Source organism: Nerophis lumbriciformis, linkage group LG13 (assembly GCF_033978685.3).
Source record: "Nerophis lumbriciformis linkage group LG13, RoL_Nlum_v2.1, whole genome shotgun sequence".
Lineage (NCBI taxonomy): Eukaryota > Metazoa > Chordata > Actinopteri > Syngnathiformes > Syngnathidae > Nerophis > Nerophis lumbriciformis.
Genome location: NC_084560.2, coordinates 19,320,222 through 19,339,907, shown reverse-complemented (window position 1 = coordinate 19,339,907; position 19,686 = coordinate 19,320,222). Strand labels below are relative to the sequence as shown.

Sequence of the window (19,686 nt, the reverse complement as noted above, 5' to 3'; positions counted from 1 at the left end):
AGGGTTGGCAAGTATGGAGTGACGCTTTAGTATAACTAAACGTTATGAAGGTGCTGGAATATTTCATGATATTATTCAGAGGCAGTCTAAAATGAATCCTTTATTATTCACAACAGAAACGTGTACAATATCTGATTCAGTTCTGATCTGATGAGTTACATTTCTGTGTTATTATTGGTGTATGCTGCATCCCCAATGTCCAGAACATGGTGCCAGTATGCTGTTTTTCCCCCCAATAAAATACTGGAAAGGATAGAAATGTAGTTTGTCTCTTTTATCCGATTAGTAATCGATTAATCGAAGTAATAATCGACAGATTAATCGATTATCAAATTAATCGTTAGTTGCAGCCCTAGTATTATCAAATATATCTTGATTAAAACAAATGTGTAATGACATCTGAGTTTTTTTTAAAGAATATGTTAACTAGGGAGATTTACATCTCATTGAAACCCATCAAATCTCGTTTATCCTTCATCATCATTTGAGATCAGCAGTGAAAACCCAAGACCCTCCCCCCAGTTTTCTGTTGTCCTTGTCAACGGGCTCTTTTCCCACTGTGGGTCGCAGTGTGTTAACCATGATAGCTTTGTCAGACTGTCACCCAGGTCTCAGAAGTACACAGGGATTCCACACTGGCACTCAGCGGAGCGGGAGAACTACCCATTTGCTTGATTGTCCTATGGGCATCGGGCTTTGTCTGGCCCCTGAAAGAATTTGCATAAATTATAGCCTTTTTTTCATTTTCATAGCCTTTGTTGTTTAATTAAATTGTGCTGCGATGTGCAGCTATATAATGACAGGACAGTGAAAATAAAGAGTACAAAACTCAAATGTAATGTTTCTATATATAGAGTCCAGAAGCAAAAACAGATACATCCATTTTCCTTGTTTTGAGTACATCAAAGTGTTTTGTGGTGCTGATCTGGGTTACAATTGAATTGTTTCGAACAACCAAAATGAAATGCACCTTTATTATAAAAAAATTAATGTTGAATATTTTGTACACATTTTGCAGCAAAACAGATAACTCCAAACAACGTTTCATTAAGCTACGTCACAAAGCCACAACAGCAGAGTAAACACACGATTTAGTTCGTCATTCGAAAGAGGGTACACAGAGTATAGACGGTATTTTTCCCACCGCACTGTGTGGACTTTCCTTGCTCACGGACCGCTCAGATTTATCAGGACAGCGTCTCCTTTTGCACCCAGTCAGCGAGGGCAACACACACTCACTGATTTCGTCAAAGTTACTCATTATTGATGCTTTAATTAGGTTAAAATCACGGTAAAACTGACACAAAGTTGGGTGACATCACCAAATTTCGATGCACTGATTTGCCTGTTTGTGCCACAAAGAGAGCAGGTGGCTTGTCGGTTTCTGAGATAAAACGGAATATTCAACAGTGAAATGCCCAAGTGCAGCTGGGATAGGCTCCAGCACCCCCGCAACCAACAAACAAGTGGTAGAAAATACATGGATGAATGGAAATGCGAAAGATAAGTCGCTTTTGCGGATAATTGGGTTTTACCTCCTGGTAGAGAATGGTGTGACTATTTAGTGCGACTCACTGCTCAAAATCGACGGAATGGCGTTTTTGCGCCTGAACTTATATTTCTTTAGAGAAAAGCGTCATAGGAATGACCTGTTTCTTTTCCATAAAACCTAAATTAAGTTAAAAAACTAAGGAAATTCACTTTTCATTTATTTTGAAAACAATTGTGCAAAACAGTAATAATATGCACTATACATGGTCACATTTCAAATGTTTAAAAACACTGTAATTTAATGAGACCAGGTTGGTTGAACAGGCTGACCAGTCCAGCACCTATAGACTCTTCCCCCTGGCCTCTTACTTTCATGTGTCCAGAAGGTGGTTTTGCAAGCTCCATGTGTTGCTCACTGAAATTATTTTTAGAATAAATGATGCCAAGACTAAAGACTAAATACATTTTACTTTTGCCAAAGGCACCGACACAACCCCAAACCAAGATAGAGCCTGATTCTGGACTATTTGCTAACAGTCTGGTTGGTCTGGACTTTTTTGTGTGTGTATTTGGTTTGGTATACACATCGTCCATTTCTTCCCCCCAAAAGAGACTTTTGACCACAGTGAATGTTTCCCCTGTGTGATGATGGTCCATTGCAGAGCCTTTGGACATAGCTAACTTAAGGCCTTAAGCAAAGTTTTTGCTGGCATTTGTGAATGTAGCTAAATACTGTGGTGCATGACAGCAGTTTTCAAAGTAACCCAAAACCCTAGTGGTTCTATCAGCTTAAGATGAATGATAGTTGTTAATGCAGTGTTGTGTCAGGGATCACAAATTGCAGATGTTGTAGTTTTTTTTCTTTTCATACTGTACTGTACTTTAAATGTATTTATTTTAAGGAACACCATTTGATTAAAGGTCAACCATCTTTATATTAAAAAGCCTTTTCGGAATGCTACTGGATACACTTGAATACTAGAGCCAACTGTTGGTTTGCATGAATACATCTCTAGACCTCAAACATGAAAGGATCTACTTAGACTTTTTTTCAATAGGGGAAAATAACTCATATTTGCTTCAGTACCGTAAATAAACATAACAACCAAACAAAAAATGACATCCATACATCCATCCATCCATTTTCTACCGCTTGTCCTGACATATGATGTGGTTATAGTGTCTACAATAAAAATGTGCATGTCATAGTACAGTGGTTCTCTACCTTTTTTCAATGATGTACCCCCTGTGAATTTTTTTTTAATTCAAGTACCCCCTAATCGGGGCAGTATAGCTCGGTTGGTAGAGCGGCCGTGCCAGCAACTTGGGGGTTGCAGGTTCGATCCCCGCTTCCGCCATCCTAGTCACTGCTGTTGTGTCCTTGGGCAAGACACTTTACCCACCTGCTCCCAGTGCCACCCACACTGGTTTAAATGTAACTTAAAAATTGGGTTTCACTATGTAAAGCGCTTTGAGTCACTAGAGAAAAGCGCTATATAAATATAATTCACTTCACTTCACTTCACTAATCAGAGCAAAGCATTTTTGGTTGAAAAAAATGAGATAAAGAAGTAAAATACAGCACAATGTCATCAGTTTCTGATTTATTAAATTGTATAACAGTGCAAAATATTGCTCCTTTGTAGTGGTCTTTCTTGAACTATTTGGAAAAAAAGATAGGTTTTTATTTGTATTTATAAAGGATTTTTAAATTGTTGCTATTTTTAGAATATTAAAAAAAAATCGCACGTACCCCTTGGCATACCTTCAAGTACCCCCAGGGGTAAGCGTACCCCCATTTGAGAACCACTGTCATAGTACATTGTAATAAGAAACTATTTGAAACTGAATCATGTTTAAATGAACTAATGGTGGTTTACTAATTTTGTTGGTAAATTGTGCAACATTTGACATTGATTCTCCCAATAGTGAAAGATCTTGGACTGATTATGTACTGTGCTGTATGAATAACTTTAAAGACAGTCAGTCCAACAATGATATTCAGATGCACTCCTATTAAAGGGGACTTATGATGATTTTAATCTACATTTAAAACACTTTCTTGTGATCTACATAATATACATTTGATATGCCTTGATGTAAATTGTGCGTACATTTTGCTCCACCGTCACTTTTATAACCCGTTGTACTGTATGTCTACAAGATGTTGGTGTGTGGAGGCGCTCCCAGATTGCAAATGAAACCCTGCCCCACTCTTTCTAAAAGTATTATAATTAATTGTTTGAAACTGTACACTGTTTAAATATATATCTTGAAGTCGTCAACATTATTTTTTCTCCAGACATGGTCAAATTAAACCACATAAACATTATATAGATTAACCCGTTCACAACATTAGTTACACCTCCACACTCTCCGATCGATAAATCCAGAGTTACATTTTTTTTTTTTTTAAACGCTGCTTTAAGCAATATTTTCAGTATGTCACTGCCTGTTTTTGTGCACATGCCAAGATTAGATCAAAATAATACTTTCTCTTGAGTTTCCTCCAACCAAGTCTTAATATCGCAATGTTGTCGCCTTTTTTTGTTGGTAGTACTTGTTAGAACTAACTGGCTACACTGCCTAATCAACAATGCATCAGATAATGCCACCGTCTTAACCTTAAAAAGGTGTTGGAGTGCTAATGTATTCAAATGACTCATTCACCTCTTTATTATTTGCCCTATGCCCCAAGTCAACTAACATCATTATCTAATGACCTAGCCTTGAATATTATCTAACTTCTCTTTTTGATTGCATCTCCTTATCTACCACAATATTACTGTGTGTGGTGGTGTTCAGGTCTGTGGGACCCGTTTACATTTTTTATTAAAAGAAAAATGATACAATTAATTAATTTTTCAAACTGAGACTCACTGACTTTGGCTCATTTTCTGTGAAGAACATATATCAGAATACATATTTAATGACCTGCGATGAGGTGGCGACTTGTCCAGGGTGTACCCCGCCTATCGCCCGAATGCAGCTGAGATAGGCTCCAGCGACCCCCCACGACCCCAAAAGGGTAGAAAATGGATGGATGGATGGATATTTAATGACCACACACCATACACCCCCCCCTACACATTTCTATTACATATAAGATGTCCGGGTCCACTGGACCCAGGGCTAATAGAAGTGTGGAAATTGATGTTCTGTGTACCACACGCACACACACACAGCAGGCCTAGACAGGAGGAGGACAGAGTGTAGGTACACAGAACATCAGAGGGTCAAATGTGCGAGAAAATGAGAGCAGACAGTGTTGACAAACAATGCTGCAACCTTGTCTGGGAACCGCAGGTGCAGAAACACAAAAGAAGAATCCCTGTGGGATGCAGAAACTGGCAGAGAAATTTTCCGTGCAACATTCATATTGTTGTTACTCAGCCAGCGTTTGTGGGTCTGATGGACCCGTTGCATTTTGTGGCTTTTAATGCCTCACAATCAAACACTTTTATGTTAAAATACTGAACAGATGTTTACCTTATCCCAATAAACATCTCTTCAGTATTTTAACATACAAGTTTTTGATTGTGAGGCATTAAAACCCACAAAATGCAACGGGTCCATCAGACCCACAAACGCTGGCTGAGTAACAACAAAAATATCATTTTAGGAAAGTAAACCCATCCCACAAGATTGCAGCAATAAGTAGGGATGTATACCAAGTACTAATTCGGCCGGTCCAAGACAACCGTTAAGATTTTGGACAAATGATATGGCTCTGGACAAATATGGATATTTTTTTCTATCCAACTGACCATTGTAATTATGACTCGCTGTCACATTCACGTCAGCTGCCGCTGCTACAAAGCACATAAAAAGATCAGCTTGGAATGATCCCAAATAAGGAAGCAGCACCACAAAAAAGTTTCTAACACAACAATTTCGTCCTCAAAAGTTAAGACACGCACGATAATGAGAGTTTAAAGTGAACACACTTAACTCACGACCGCCGCTACTATTTCATTAACAGTGCTTCTAGCAATTCAGTCATCCACAGACCAATATTAATCCAGTCAAAGAAGTACAAAACTTCAAGTATATATATATATATATATATATATATATATATATATATATATATATATATCATACTTGCCAACCTTGAGACCTACGACTTCGGGGGAAGGGGGCGTGGTTAAGAGGGGGGGAGTATATTTACAGCTAGAATTCACCAAGTCAAGTATTTCATATATATATATATATATATATATATATATATATATATATATATATATATATATATATATATATATATAAATAAAAGAAATACTTGAATTTCAGTGTTCATTTATTTACACATATACTTGTTGAGTTAAGGGTTGAATTGTCCATCCTTGTTCTATTCTCTGTCACTATTTTTCTAACCATGCTGAACACCCTCTCTGATGATGCATTGCTGTGTGGCACGCACAAAAGTGCTTTCATCAAATGCACTAGACGGCCTGTTTAAGAGTTGTCCTGTTTAAGAGTGTCACAACATTGCTGTTTACGGCAGACGAACTGCTTTACGGTAGACGAAAACGTGACTGCTGTTGTTGTGTGTTGTTACCACGCTGGGAGGACGTTAATGAAACTGCCTAACAATAAACCCACATAAGAAACTAAGACTCAGGTCCGCATGGACCTGAGTCCGCCTGAATTTCGGGAGATAATGAAGAGTCACTCTCAAGTCATCGTCTGACGTCAGTAACTCCCCCCCAGAGGGGGGGGGTTACCCACATATGCGGTCCTCTCCAAGGTTTCTCATAGTCATTCACATTGACGTCCCACTGGGGTGAGTTTTTCCTTGCCCTTATGTGGGCTCTGTACCGAGGATGTCGTTGTGGCTTGTGCAGCCCTTTGAGACACTTGTGATTTAGGGCTATATAAATAAACATTGATTGATTGATGATTGATTATAGTGTTTCAGTGTGTTTTATCTCTTGATTCTACAAACTGGACGATGGTGTAACATAAACACAATCAACAATTCCTATTGTTATAAAATGCGGACTCACCTAACATGCTAATTGATTGTATTGATTTATATGATATATTTGACATGATATACCATGTAAAAGGTATGTGCTCTACACATAAATGCCATACATACATACATACATATTATTTCCAGCTGAGTGTGATTGTTATGAAAAGAAACACAATGATGGATCCGTGTGGTATTTACAAGATGATGACATAACAACTGCATTGCACCTTGCACTTCAAACAAAGCTGACTTGTTGGTCGGTTGGTTTAAGTTTATTTCAAACGTGTATGCAGTCACAATATAATACATCATACAATTTACACATTCTCATTTCTCTTTACAACATTTCTGAAAATGAGTAGGAAGAAGCAAAGCTTATTTAATCCTACCCCTTTTCCAATTCATTGCTATTACTGACACATATGATCACTTCCTATTGTCATATTGTAACACAATTTATATCAATGAAACCGTTCTCTTGATAGCCATAATGAGATTACCAGTAGTTATTTTTTATTTTCAATAAGGTAAAAGGTGTTCATCAAAATTATTCTTCCTTGTACTTTGTAAACACTTTCAGTTTGAACAGCCTCTTAAAGTGGCTCATATCACTACACTTTGATTTATTTGCCGATAATCCATTCCCTAATTTAATTCCACATACTGATATGCTCAGGGTTTTTAGTGTTGTACGTGCATGCAGGTTACATTTTTCTCTAAGGTTATAGTTCTCCTCTTTTGTGAAGAAGAAATGTTGTACATTCTTGGGTAGAAGGTTATAGTTTGCTTTGTGTATAATTGTACCTTTTTAAAAACACATCAAATCATTGAATTTCAATATTTTTGATTCAATAAATAAAGGGTTTGTATGTTCTCTATATTCAACATTGTGTTTTAATCTGACTGATCATTTTTGTAACAGCATTAGTGAATGTAATGTACTTCTGTAGATATTTCCCCATATTTCTACACAATAACTTAGATATGGTAATACTAGCGAGCAGTAAAGAACATGGAGTCATTTTTGTCCATTAAATATTTGACCTTATTCATTATTGAAGTATTTCTTGCCACTTAATATGAGATTTCCAGTCCATTTTGTCATCTATTATTACACACAGGAATTTTGTTTCTTCCACTCTTTCAATATCTGCTCTGTCTATTTGTGTTTGTACCTGTCAGCTTCCTCCGGACAGGTACCATTAGGCGAAGCGACTTGAGGTCTATATTGAAGTCACCTCATAAAAAAACTATTTTGACTGATTTCAGTAAAAGTTGCCTTAATCCAATCCTCAAACTTTTCAATACCTGACTTAGGTGTACTAAATATATAGCTGATCAGTACATTTTTGTATTATTCATGACATATTTCAAGGGTTATAAACTCTATCTCCACCTCCACTCTTGTTGGTTCTGTTAATAAATGTAGTTCATATACTTCCAGTTGAAAATGTATTGCTCTTTCAGTATTGATCCATGTCTGTGATGTAGCGATTACTTTGAATGGTTTGTTGAATTGTCCCAAAAAATGCTTCATATTGTTGTATTTTGCGTACAAACTCTTGCTGTTGAGATGAATTATACAGTTGTTTTTGTCATGATTTGTTGCCCGAGTCATGTTATGTTTAGTTCTTAATATCCTTAGTTTATTGTCTATTTCTGTTTTCAACACCCTCCTGAGTTTTGTCCATTTCCTAGGTTTCTGATTCTCTGCACCTGCCTCTGATTAGTGGTTGGGTTGCTCACCTGCTCCTGATCACTAATCATAGAGCTATTTATACCTGCCTCACCATTCATTCAGTCTGTCAGTCACACGATCGTTATGTTGATTCTTTCATGTAAGTTCATGTATTGAAGAATCTAGCTTCTTGCTTCTACCCTTAGCTTTCCTTTTTGTAATCATCCTCTTACCCATCCGCCCCCGATACCTCAAGGCTATGAATGTTGTGGGACTGCCGTGGCTGACACGTCTCTTCAATATTACGTGGAAGTCTGAGGCGGTACCTCTGGATTGGCAGACAGGGGTGGTGGTCCCCTTTTTTAAGAAGGTGAACCGGAGGGTGTGTTCCAATTATAGAGGGATCACACTTCTCAGCCTCCCGGGTAAAGTCTATTCCAGGGTGCTGGAGAGGAGAGTCCAGCCGTTAGTCGAGCCTTGGATTCAGGAGGAGCAATGTGGTTTTTGTCCTGGTCGTGGAACACAGGACCAGATTTATACACTCGTTAGCGTACTGGAGTGGGCATTGGAGTTTGCTCAACCAGTCCACATGTGTTTTGTGGATTTGGAAAAGGCCTTCGATTGTGTCTCTCGCAGTGTCCTGTGGGGGGTGCTCCAGGAGTACGGCGTCCAGGGTCCTTTGCTACATGCCATGCGGTCCCTGTACAAGCGCATCAGGAGTCTGGTTAACTTTGCCGGTAATAAGTCAGACATGTTCTCAAAGGACGTTGGACTCCGCCAGGGCTGCCCTTTGTCACCGGTCCTGTTCATTATCTTTATGGATCGCATCACTGCTTTTTGCAGATGATGTGGTCCTGTTGGCTTCATCGGGCTGGGACCTTCAGCGTTCACTGGGGCAGTTTGCAGCCGAGTGTGAAGCTGCTGGGATGAGGATCAGCACCTCCAAATCTGAGGCCATGGTTCTCACTCGGAAAAGGGTGGACTGCACCCCTCGGGTCGGGAGTGAAAAATATGCGACCGGAACACAACATTATTGTTGGATTTAATGCTGGTATTGTATTGTCCCTTTGTGTAATATATAAACAATTAGTTTGGCTGTTGGAGAAGAACTTTGTATCTGGATCACAATCAAGCATTTTTTTAGTCCATCCATCCATCCATCCATCTTCTTCCGCTTATCCGAGGTCGGGTCGCGGGGGCAGCAGCCTAAGCAGGGAAGCCCAGACTTCCCTCTCCCCAGCCACTTCGACCAGCTCCTCCCGGGGGATCCGAGGCGTTCCCAGGCCAGCCGGGATATATAGTCTTCCCAACGTGTCCTGGGTCTTCCCCGTGGCCTCCTACTGGTCGGACGTGCCCTAAACACCTCCCTAGGGAGGCGTTTCGGGTGGCATCCTGATTAGATGCCCGAACCACCTCATCTGGCTCCTCTCGATGTGGAGGAGCAGCGGCTTTACTTTGAGCTCCCCCCGGATGACAGAGCTTCTCACCCTATCTCTAAGGGAGAGCCCCGCCACCCGGCGGAGGAAACTCATTTCGGCCGCTTGTACCCGTGATCTTGTCCTTTCGGTCATGACCCAAAGCTCATGACCATAGGTGAGGATGGGAACGTAGATCGACCGGTAAATTGAGAGCTTTGCCTTCCGGCTCAGCTCCTTCTTCACCACAACGGATCGATACAGCGTCCGCATTACTGAAGACGCCGCACCGATCCGCCTGTCGATCTCACGATCCACTCTTCCCTCACTCGTGAACAAGACTCCGAGGTACTTGAACTGCTTTTAGTCAATGCACCAAAAAGTTTCTAATTTCATGTTTAAATGCGTAACGCAATTTGATCTAAAATTGCGTTCTTGTTCACGAGTGAGGGAAGAGTGGATCGTGAGATCGACAGGCGGATCGGTGCGGCATCTTCAGTAATGCGGACGCTGTATCGATCCGTTGTGGTGAAGAAGGAGCTGAGCCGGAAGGCAAAGCTCTCAATTTACCGGTCGATCTACGTTCCCATCCTCACCTATGGTCATGTGCTTTGGGTTATGACCGAAAGGACAAGATCACGGGTACAAGTGGCCGAAATGAGTTTCCTCCGCCGGGTGGCGGGGCTCTCCCTTAGAGATAGGGTGAGAAGCTCTGTCATCCGGGGGGAGCTCAAAGTAAAGCCACTGCTCCTCCACATCGAGAGGAGCCAGATGAGGTGGTTCGGGCATCTGGTCAGGATGCCACCCGATCGCCTCCCTCGGGAGGTGTTTAGGGCACGTCCGACCGGTAGGAGGCCACGGGGAAGACCCAGGACACGTTGGGAAGACTGTCTCCCGGCTGGCCTGGGAACGCCTCGGGATCCCCCGGGAGGAGCTGGACGAAGTGGCTGGGGAGAGGGAAGTCTGGGCTTCCCTGCTTAGGCTGCTGCCCCCGCGACCCGACTTCGGATAAGCGGAAGAAGATGGATGGATGGATGGATGGAATTTGATCTAAAAAAGCAGGTGTTGATAAAAGACTTCCCAGCTGTGAGATGTTGCATAATTTTACTGGTGTACAACCTCTTCTGCTAATAAAAATGGTAATAAAAATATATATTTTTCACATCTTTATTTATATGTATTACATATAATACCAATAGGAGTACCGGTGAATACTGGTATCTTTAAGGAATATCCTATATCCTATAAATCCTAACGATATACATCCCTAGCAATAAGTGATTTGTACCATGTCTAATACATTTTATGTCCAAAATCCATGTTTTTATATACTATTCAACTGTACTCTATGGGTTGTGCTTGTCCTATTGGGCTCTGGCCATTGACTTTGATGAAGAAAATTGAGCATGCATGGCACTATAATCATTTTTACTTCGTCTTGGGGCAGCACTGTGTAATTAGAAAGGGTTGATTTCCTGCACCACAGAAGGGCCTAAAATTGAAGGCTTTGCCCCAACCAGGGTTTTAAGAAAGTCCCTGAAATAGCTCTGGTGAGTTTCCGTCTTTATGTGTTTCTCTGCGTATAGTATCGGTCAGATGGTAGTGCTGTCACCATGACATACTGCAGCTTGTCCCCCGGCACATGGGATGATCAGCTTTTATGTGGCACTCCTTGTTTTCTGAGCCATCCACCCAAATTACAACTCTGTGTTAATCTCTTTTGCATGCGACATGGCTAAAACTCGTTTTAACTGTTCTGCCTGCTGCGACTGCAACAAGTGAACTCACCAATTGGAGATTGGACTTAGTTTGATAACTGTTAAAGGGGAACATTATCACCAGACCTATGTAAGCGTCAATATATACCTTGATGTAGCAGAAAAAAGACCATATATTTTTTTAACCGATTTCCGAACTCTAAATGGGTGAATTTTGGAGAATTAAACGCCTTTCCAATATTCGCTCTCGGAGCGATGACGTCACAACGTGGCGTCACATCGGGAATTAATCCGCCATTTTCTCAAACACCGAGTCAAATCAGCTCTGTTATTTTCCGTTTTTTCGACTGTTTTCCGTACCTTGGAGACATCATGCCTCGTCGGTGTGTTGTCGAAGGGTGTAACAACACGAACAGGGACGGATTCAAGTTGCACCAGTGGCCCAAAGATGCGAAAGTGGCAAGAAATTGGACGTTTGTTCCGCATACTTTACCGACGAAAGCTATGCTACGACAGAGATGGCAAGAATGTGTGGATATCCTGCGACACTCAAAGCAGATGCATTTCCAACGATAAAGTCAAAGAAATCTGCCGCCAGAACCCCATTGAATCTGCCGGAGTGTGTGAGCAATTCAGGGACAAAGGACCTCGGTAGCACGGCAAGCAATGGCGGCAGTTTGTTCCCGCAGACGAGCGAGCTAAACCCCCTAATGACCCTAGCTTCCCTGGCCTGCTGACATCAACTCCAAAACTGGACAGATCAGCTTTCAGGAAAAGAGCACGGATGAGGGTATGTCTACAGAATATATTAATTGATGAAAATTGGGCTGTCTGCACTCTCAAAGTGCATGTTGTTGCCAAATGTATTTCATATGCTGTAAACCTAGTTCATAGTTGTTAGTTTCCTTTAATGCCAAACAAACACATACCAATCGTTGGTTAGAAGGCGATCGCCGAATTCGTCCTCGCTTTCTCCCGTGTCGCTGGCTGTCGTGTCGTTTTCGTCGGTTTCACTTGCATACGGTTCAAACCGATATGGCTCAATAGCTTCAGTTTCTTCTTCAATTTCGTTTTCGCTACCTGCCTCCACACTACAACCATCCGTTTCAATACATGCGTAATCTGTTGAATCGCTTAAACCGCTGAAATCCGAGTCTGAATCCGAGCTAATGTCGCTATAGCTTGCTGTTCTTTCCGCCATGTTTGTTTGTGTTGGCTTCACTATGTGACGTCACAGGAAAATGGACGGGTGGTTAAAATCAGGCACTTTGAAGCTTTTTTTAGGGATATTGCGTGATGGGTAAAATTTTGAAAAAAACTTCGAAAAATATAATAAGCCACTGGGAACTGATTTTTAATGGTTTTAACATTTCTGAAATTGTGATAATGTTCCCCTTTAAACTCTTGAAATGGATTCTCCCAGGACCACTACGAGACTTAGACAAACTTTAATGATCCCTAAGATAAATTGTTCCACACAGTAGCTCAGTTACAAAGGATGGAAAGGAAAAACCCAGATCTTTTGACATTACTTTGTAGTCACCTTGAATTTTTTGAACTCATTTTTACATGCCAAATGTCTTATTGTGCATCTATAGTGGGGATCTGCATGGTTGTAGTTCAACTACTCAGTTTTGCCTGAGTTCATTTAAGATGTGATTAATCAACAATTTAATTAATTCTAAACAATTATTTATTATTATTAACTACCCGTTCAACTTGTCCATTATTAGTCTAGAAAATAGTAATTGTGGTAAAATGTTATATTTTTTATCACTGTAATTTCATTGCAGGGTTTCCTTCAGTGCATTCAAACAAATAACCTCATTCTAATGTGGAATTGATTAATTGACTTGTTCCCCCTGTCCAGTGTACTAATATGAACGCAATGGGGGCTCCGAGGTCAGGGTGATGGCAGGTCCTGGTGTTGGCTAAAGCCCTTTTGGGACATTCACAGTTCTTTCCATGTTTGGGGGCATGCAGAGGTGTCGCCACAACCTTTCCGCTTCCTGTGTCTGGCATTCATCTTTGTTTAGGAGCCCTTTCAAACACAGGACAGCTTTGTGTCTCCTTAGATGAAGCGGGGGCATGTAGAAAATGGGTCTCTCTGTTTCTGATTAGCCTGGCGGCCGGACAACACATCTTGTCCCAGAGGGAAGCAGGGCACTAAAAAAGATGTATGCCACTTGTGGACTGCAAGTGATCTCTATAAACCTACTCCTAAGCATTGAAAACAACTACAGCTAATTGTCATTTCTGTGGTTTACCACTATGGCGTTAAAATCTGACTGGGCATGCTGACATGTTACTGGTTTGGGATTACATGCTGTCGTGAGGTTAATCATTTCTCCATTTTAATTGAGACCTTAATGAGTGTGCACCATAAAATAACTCACTTTGCTCCTCGCAAGACTAAAATGATCTTTCCCTGCAAGATTCTATTTTTTTCAGCTAGCAAACCTGTTTTGTACATACTAAGTTTAGAATTCACTGAGCAGAGAAGTAGTCTGGTAAAACTATTAGCCAATCTGGAGCTTCAGTAAATCATCTGTACAGTATGTGAGAAAAATGTGCATAATCGTCACTCTTTGTCTTCAGTTTGAAATGTAAACTACAAATAATCTTGCAACATTAAAATTTTCACTTTCGATTTAGGGCTTTTCTTAGCCTACACGACTCTTTGACCCACATCTACCTGTGTCATAACACTAAAGATTATTATTCGGTAACACTATAGCAGTGACGTGCGGTGAGGTTCATGACTGGTGAGGCACTGACTTCATCACAGTCAGATTTACAAACATATGAACCCTAAAGAGTATCTTATTCACCATTTGATTGGCAGCAGTTAACGGGTTATGTTTAAAAGCTCATACCAGCATTCTTCCCTGCTTGGCACTCAGCATCAAGGCTTGGAATTGGGGTTTAAATCACCAACAATTATTCCCGGGCGCGGCGCCGCTGCTGCCCTCTGCTCCCCTCACATCCCAGGGGGTGAGCAAGGGGATGGGTCAAATGCAGAGGACAAATTTCACCACACCTAGTGTGTGTGTGACAATCATTGGTACTTTAACTTAACTTTAACTTTACACATACAAACTGTAGCACACAAAAAAGCACATTTAATAAAAAAAAACGTTATTATGGTGTTACCTTTACTTATAAGTGCGGGAACAGTGGTGTTCGTGTTGGAGGAGTTGTGAATGAATGAAATATGAAATCCGTGCTGCAGTCTGCAGGTGTACCTAATGTTGTGTCCCTGCAGTCGTTCACGGCTCCTCCGGCGCGAGCAATGTTGTTTTTGCACTTTTTGGCTTCTTGTTAAGTGACTTTTTTTGGGTGGATTCGGTCTTGCACGTGGAGGGTTTGGGTGTGGGCTTTGGTTGGTGTGGCGCTCCCGTCGGGGGGTGCAGTCCGCGGCGGAGGTGCAATAACCGGCACCAGGAGGCGGGATTACGCGAGCCTCACACAGTGCGTCTTCGCAGCAGTTTTATGATTGCTCAGCACAAGAAATACGTTACACACATACAGTTGTTGACAAAATACACTGTACATTATATACCTCAGCTAACTAAACTATGGAAATGTATAATATAGTTCATATAGCAATAGGGTCTCACTGCACAGCAGGCCAGCAGTTAGCCGAGTCCATGGTGAGGCACAATTGAGTGACGTGCCTCAACTGGCTGCTGATCACCGCACCGTCTCTTCTCAGTATTTGAACGGCAAATGTGAAAATTCAGCGATTTTGAATAAAAATAATCTAAAACTGGTGAAGTTAAATGGAAAATAACTTTATAGTATAATCACTGGATACATATAACAATTTAATTAATTTTTTTTCTTTTTACATTTTTTTTCTTTCCATGATGGCAGGTGAGGCCCCGCCTCACCTGCCTCTAGTGACTGCACGTCACTGCACTATAGTATGGGGAACATATTCACCATTAATTAGTTGTTTATTAACATGCAAATTAGTAACATATTGGCTCTTAATTAGTCATTATTAAGTACTTATTGATGCCTTATTCTGCATGGCCTTATTATACAACCAGTAAGCCATTAACTAAGAGTCTTCCCTCAATAACCTCAGAATTATTGCTTATTAGTACTAAGTAAGAAAGTTGTTTTATATGATTCTCCCTTTAATACCCCTTAATGAATATGGTCTGTACTTACATAACAAAACACAAAACTACAATAACCCTAACCCTTAAGTCTTTGTTACTTACAATATGTTCCCCTAGTGTCCAAATAACTCTAAATTAAGCCTTTGTTACTTAGAATATGTTCCCCATACTAAAATGTTGCCAATTCCTCTAGTGTTTTATATACCGGTACATGTATGCAAGTGTGTTATAATGAATCTGGCTGCCAATATAGAGGATTATATATCCAAGATCAGATACTTCTCAATAACTGGACTTTCAGACTAAACTGAGGTGATCATACAAAGTATGTTTTAATGGAGAATAGTGCATGTACTTGAGGTACAAATACAGTAAAAGGTAAGGTCCCAAATGTTTTCTTATTTAATTAAGGCAAATAAATGGGACCATAAGTCTTTCACAACAGCATTGTTATTAAATGTAATTACTCCCTTATGTTTGTTGTTATGGTCTTGAGCAGCCTGAATTACTGTAACAGTGATCAAATAAACAGATTTTAAGTTAAAGTACCAGTAAAGTGGAAACACATATTGCCTCTACATTGAAGCTATTATCGTATGTATCTGATGTATGACACAGAAAAACTTACAAAGTTTGTGAGTAAATACATATGATCAAAATAGTATCAATCTCACAGAGATTCCCTAGCCATTTGGAGAGTTAATGAACGAGCCAGACACGTCATCGCGTGGCGTAGAGGTAGGAACCACAGATTCCTTCATCACCAACAACAATGCAAATCATGCAGACTTTGTGAGAGCCAACAACGATTACTTTGGGAAAGATTATGATCCAGAAACTTATATTGTTGATCTTAAATATAAGGAGGATGAGCTACAAGTTTTAGGAGCTCTGCTAAACAGATCCAGCTTTAGTGAAACACTATAGCATCATGTAGCTGTATCGCTAAGTGCTAAACAAGAAATACAAACTACAAACATGATAAAACGATAGCCTACTGTACGATGTCTGCTCCTACTTTGATGATGACTGATAGGATGTCCATATCTTCCCCTTTATATGAAGAACTAATCATGATGCACACGAAAGGTTAACAAGGAAAAATCTCCCTGCAGACACTGTCTTCGGTTGTGTGTGTACGTCTCCATCTGCAGGTATACAGTGAAAGTCACAGATGAACAACTAGAGGCATGATTTATAATCGTATCGTAAAGAGAGATACACACCCATTATATATATGTATGTACATATGTATGTTAGCTGTATGTTCTTCTTAAGTGACTCTTGGCATGGAAAATGTGCAGTGGTCCATTACCTTCAGTTTGAGTGCAAATTATTTATGTTTAATACATTCAGATCTTTTCTGTTTGTTCCTACTATCATGAGTTACCCTTGTTTAAAGACATTCACAACACAAGCCAGGCTCTCTGTCGATGAAAGTTAGCAATTGTACTACAGTATTTACATTACATCAACTCTAACTGCGTAACTAGTTTTAATGTCTTATAAGAAGCACATTAGGGTGCAAGATGCTGTGGTACACTTTGGTACATATGTGGAAGGCGGAATCTAGGTCCACTACTGACCATTGATTAGTTGGGAAAGAATTGTCTACTCTAGAATGAATGACTGAATAAATGAATTAAATGGAATTTTGAGCTACATCTAAGCAGACCTGTGCTATGGCACAACCCTTTTGTTGGGTTTGTTGGTAGCGGGGGTGTATATCGCAGCCCGGAAGAGTTAGGGCTGCAAGGTGTTCTGGGTATTTGTTCTGTTGTGTTTATGTTGTGTTACGGTGCGGATGTTCTCCCGAAATGTGTTTGTCATTCTTGTTTGGTGTGGATTGACAGTGTGGCGTATATTTCTAACAGTGTTAAAGTTGTTTATACGCCCACCCTCAGTGTAACCTGTTTCGCTGATGATCAAGTATGCGTTGCATTCACGTGTGTGTGCATACAGAAGCCGCACATATCTTGTGACTGGGCCGGCACGTTGTTAGAATGGATGAAAAGCGGACGTGACGACAGCTCGTAGAGGATGTTAAAGGCAGTTCCTTCAAGGCACGCCCCCAAGACTGTGGTCCGGGTGGACTACGAGATATAATGCCTGATGAACACCTTTGTTCGATAATGAAGGTTGCCTCAGCTCAAAGCCTGAGCCCCGACATTAATGAACTAGCATCCAAGAAAAGATGCCAGGTATCTGGCTTGGGCACATCAGATTAGATCAGTCTGTTGCAAACTGAGCAGTTTAAAGTCCTGAATGGTTGGTTTATTCATTGTTATTTTATTTTCAAATGATTTAGCCTGTGGAAAAAGTTAATGTTGATATTTACCTCAGAAGGCTGCAAATAGAAAAGAGGCATTCAATTTTTATTTCAATTGTATTTGATATGCCATTGATATTTTTTAATTATTATTATTATTATTATTATTATTATTATTTGAAACTTGATTTTGCATGTCATACGTTATATAAGCCTTGCTTGTTCAATACTCAATGCAAAACTTGGTTGGGTCCCTATTAAAAGGTTAATTTGTTCAACCTTGGCCCGCGGCTTTGTTCACTTTTAAATTTTGGCCCACTCTGTATTTGAGTTTGGCACTCCTGGTTTACAGCATCCTTAGGGTTCGGTACATACCTCGATATTAAGGTCAAAGTTTTGTTAATTTTTCGTTACAATAATGGAACAAAATGCAAAACATAAAACTGCTTAGCTTTTGAGCTTCAATTAGCATTTCAAATGTTGGCAGTTTCAACATAGACATAGCATACAAAAGAATTCAAAGACCACGGAGGCCCTTTTCTGAGATTTTGTGCACTAAATATGGGTAAAGATAGGTTAATATACTGTATTTTAAGCCATATAAGCATTGCTTTATAGTTGGCAAAGCTAATAGTGTAATATATGAATAGATGTTTCTATTCTATTTTCAGATTACGCTGAGAGACAATGAAAAACAAGGTGTGTGCGTAAAATGTCCCCATGAGTTTGATTTACCTTAATGGATGAAGTGTAGCATTAATATTTGTAGTTTGTACCACCGTTCTCAACCTTCCTGAGCCCATGTGGTCATATGGTGGCACACACCTTTCATCTTATTCATTTGTGTCTGTATGTTGGCGAAGTGTTCCCAAACTAGACTTAAACAATGGAAGAGTCTCTCTAGGCTTTTTCTCACCACAATAATTAGCCTAGCTCGATTCTTGCTAGCCAAAAACTCGGTTGCACTACCTTTGTTTTTTTACACGCCTTTTGCAAGGCACACTTCCTGTCCGTCACTTTAATGTGTATCCAACCGAAGGTTCCGTACGGAAAAAATAGGACGCGAATACATCTACCGGTTACACCCGTAATTGACAAATGTTTCAAGAACTAGGTAATGGTCTCTAAAATTAGAGGCATGTGCCTAGATTCCTCATGTTAGCGCCCATGCGGATGTGGAAGCTATTTGTAAAATCTATAATAACACTGTGGTTTTCCCTAACAGGAGGTGTCCACAGCCACAGTGCCCAAAGAAGATTCCCACCTGAAGGAAACCTTCAGCCCCCAGGCTTTGGCAGCGGCCACCCTAATGTTCCAGATGATGTTTTCAGACTAAGCCTCGCTAAAGGAGCGTCTATGTCTCTGCCCTCTTCACCTCTTCTTCCACGCCAGTCCTACATGTTGCCCTTACGACCAAGCAAAAGATCTCCAGGTACAATTTTGTCTTTGTTGTACTGTACTTATTGTTGGACTACTGTAAGTACACATGTACCGTTCTAAACACAAATGTGCGACAAGGAGAAGTAATCCTCGTTCTTATGACTTCCAGAAAAAGATTGTCTCTGAAAAGGGCATAATTATTTTTTTGTAGACTGCAGCGCCCTTTAAAGGGGAACATTATCACAATTTCAGAATGGTTAAAACCATTAAAAATCAGTTCCCAGTGGCTTATTATATTTTTCGAAGGTTTTTTCAAAATTTTACCCATCACGCAATATCCCTAAAAAAAGCTTCAAAGTGCCTGATTTTAACCACCCGTCCATTTTCCTGTGACGTCACATAGTGAAGCCAACACAAACAAACATGGCGGAAAGAACAGCAAGCTATAGCGACATTAGCTCGGATTCAGACTCAGATTTCAGCGGCTTAAGCGATTCAACAGATTACGAATGTATTGAAACGGATGGTTGTAGTGTGGAGGCAGGTAGCGAAAACGAAATTGAAGAAGAAACTGAAGCTATTGAGCCATATCGGTTTGAACGGTATGCAAGCGAAACCGACGAA

General features: G+C 40.4%; 1 protein-coding gene across 3 annotated transcripts in view; it reads left to right on the top strand.

Annotated features, from left to right (window-relative positions):
- The window catches only part of LOC133613775 (protein TANC1-like), a 256,853-nt gene that overhangs the window by 61,445 nt on the left and 175,722 nt on the right, over positions 1–19,686 (top strand). For all 3 annotated transcript variants that reach the window (XM_061971555.1, XM_061971553.1, XM_061971554.2), the window contains exon 3: positions 18,908–19,114. In XM_061971555.1, the coding sequence (XP_061827539.1) occupies positions 18,908–19,114 (207 nt within the window). The remainder of the gene's footprint in view (positions 1–18,907; positions 19,115–19,686) is intronic.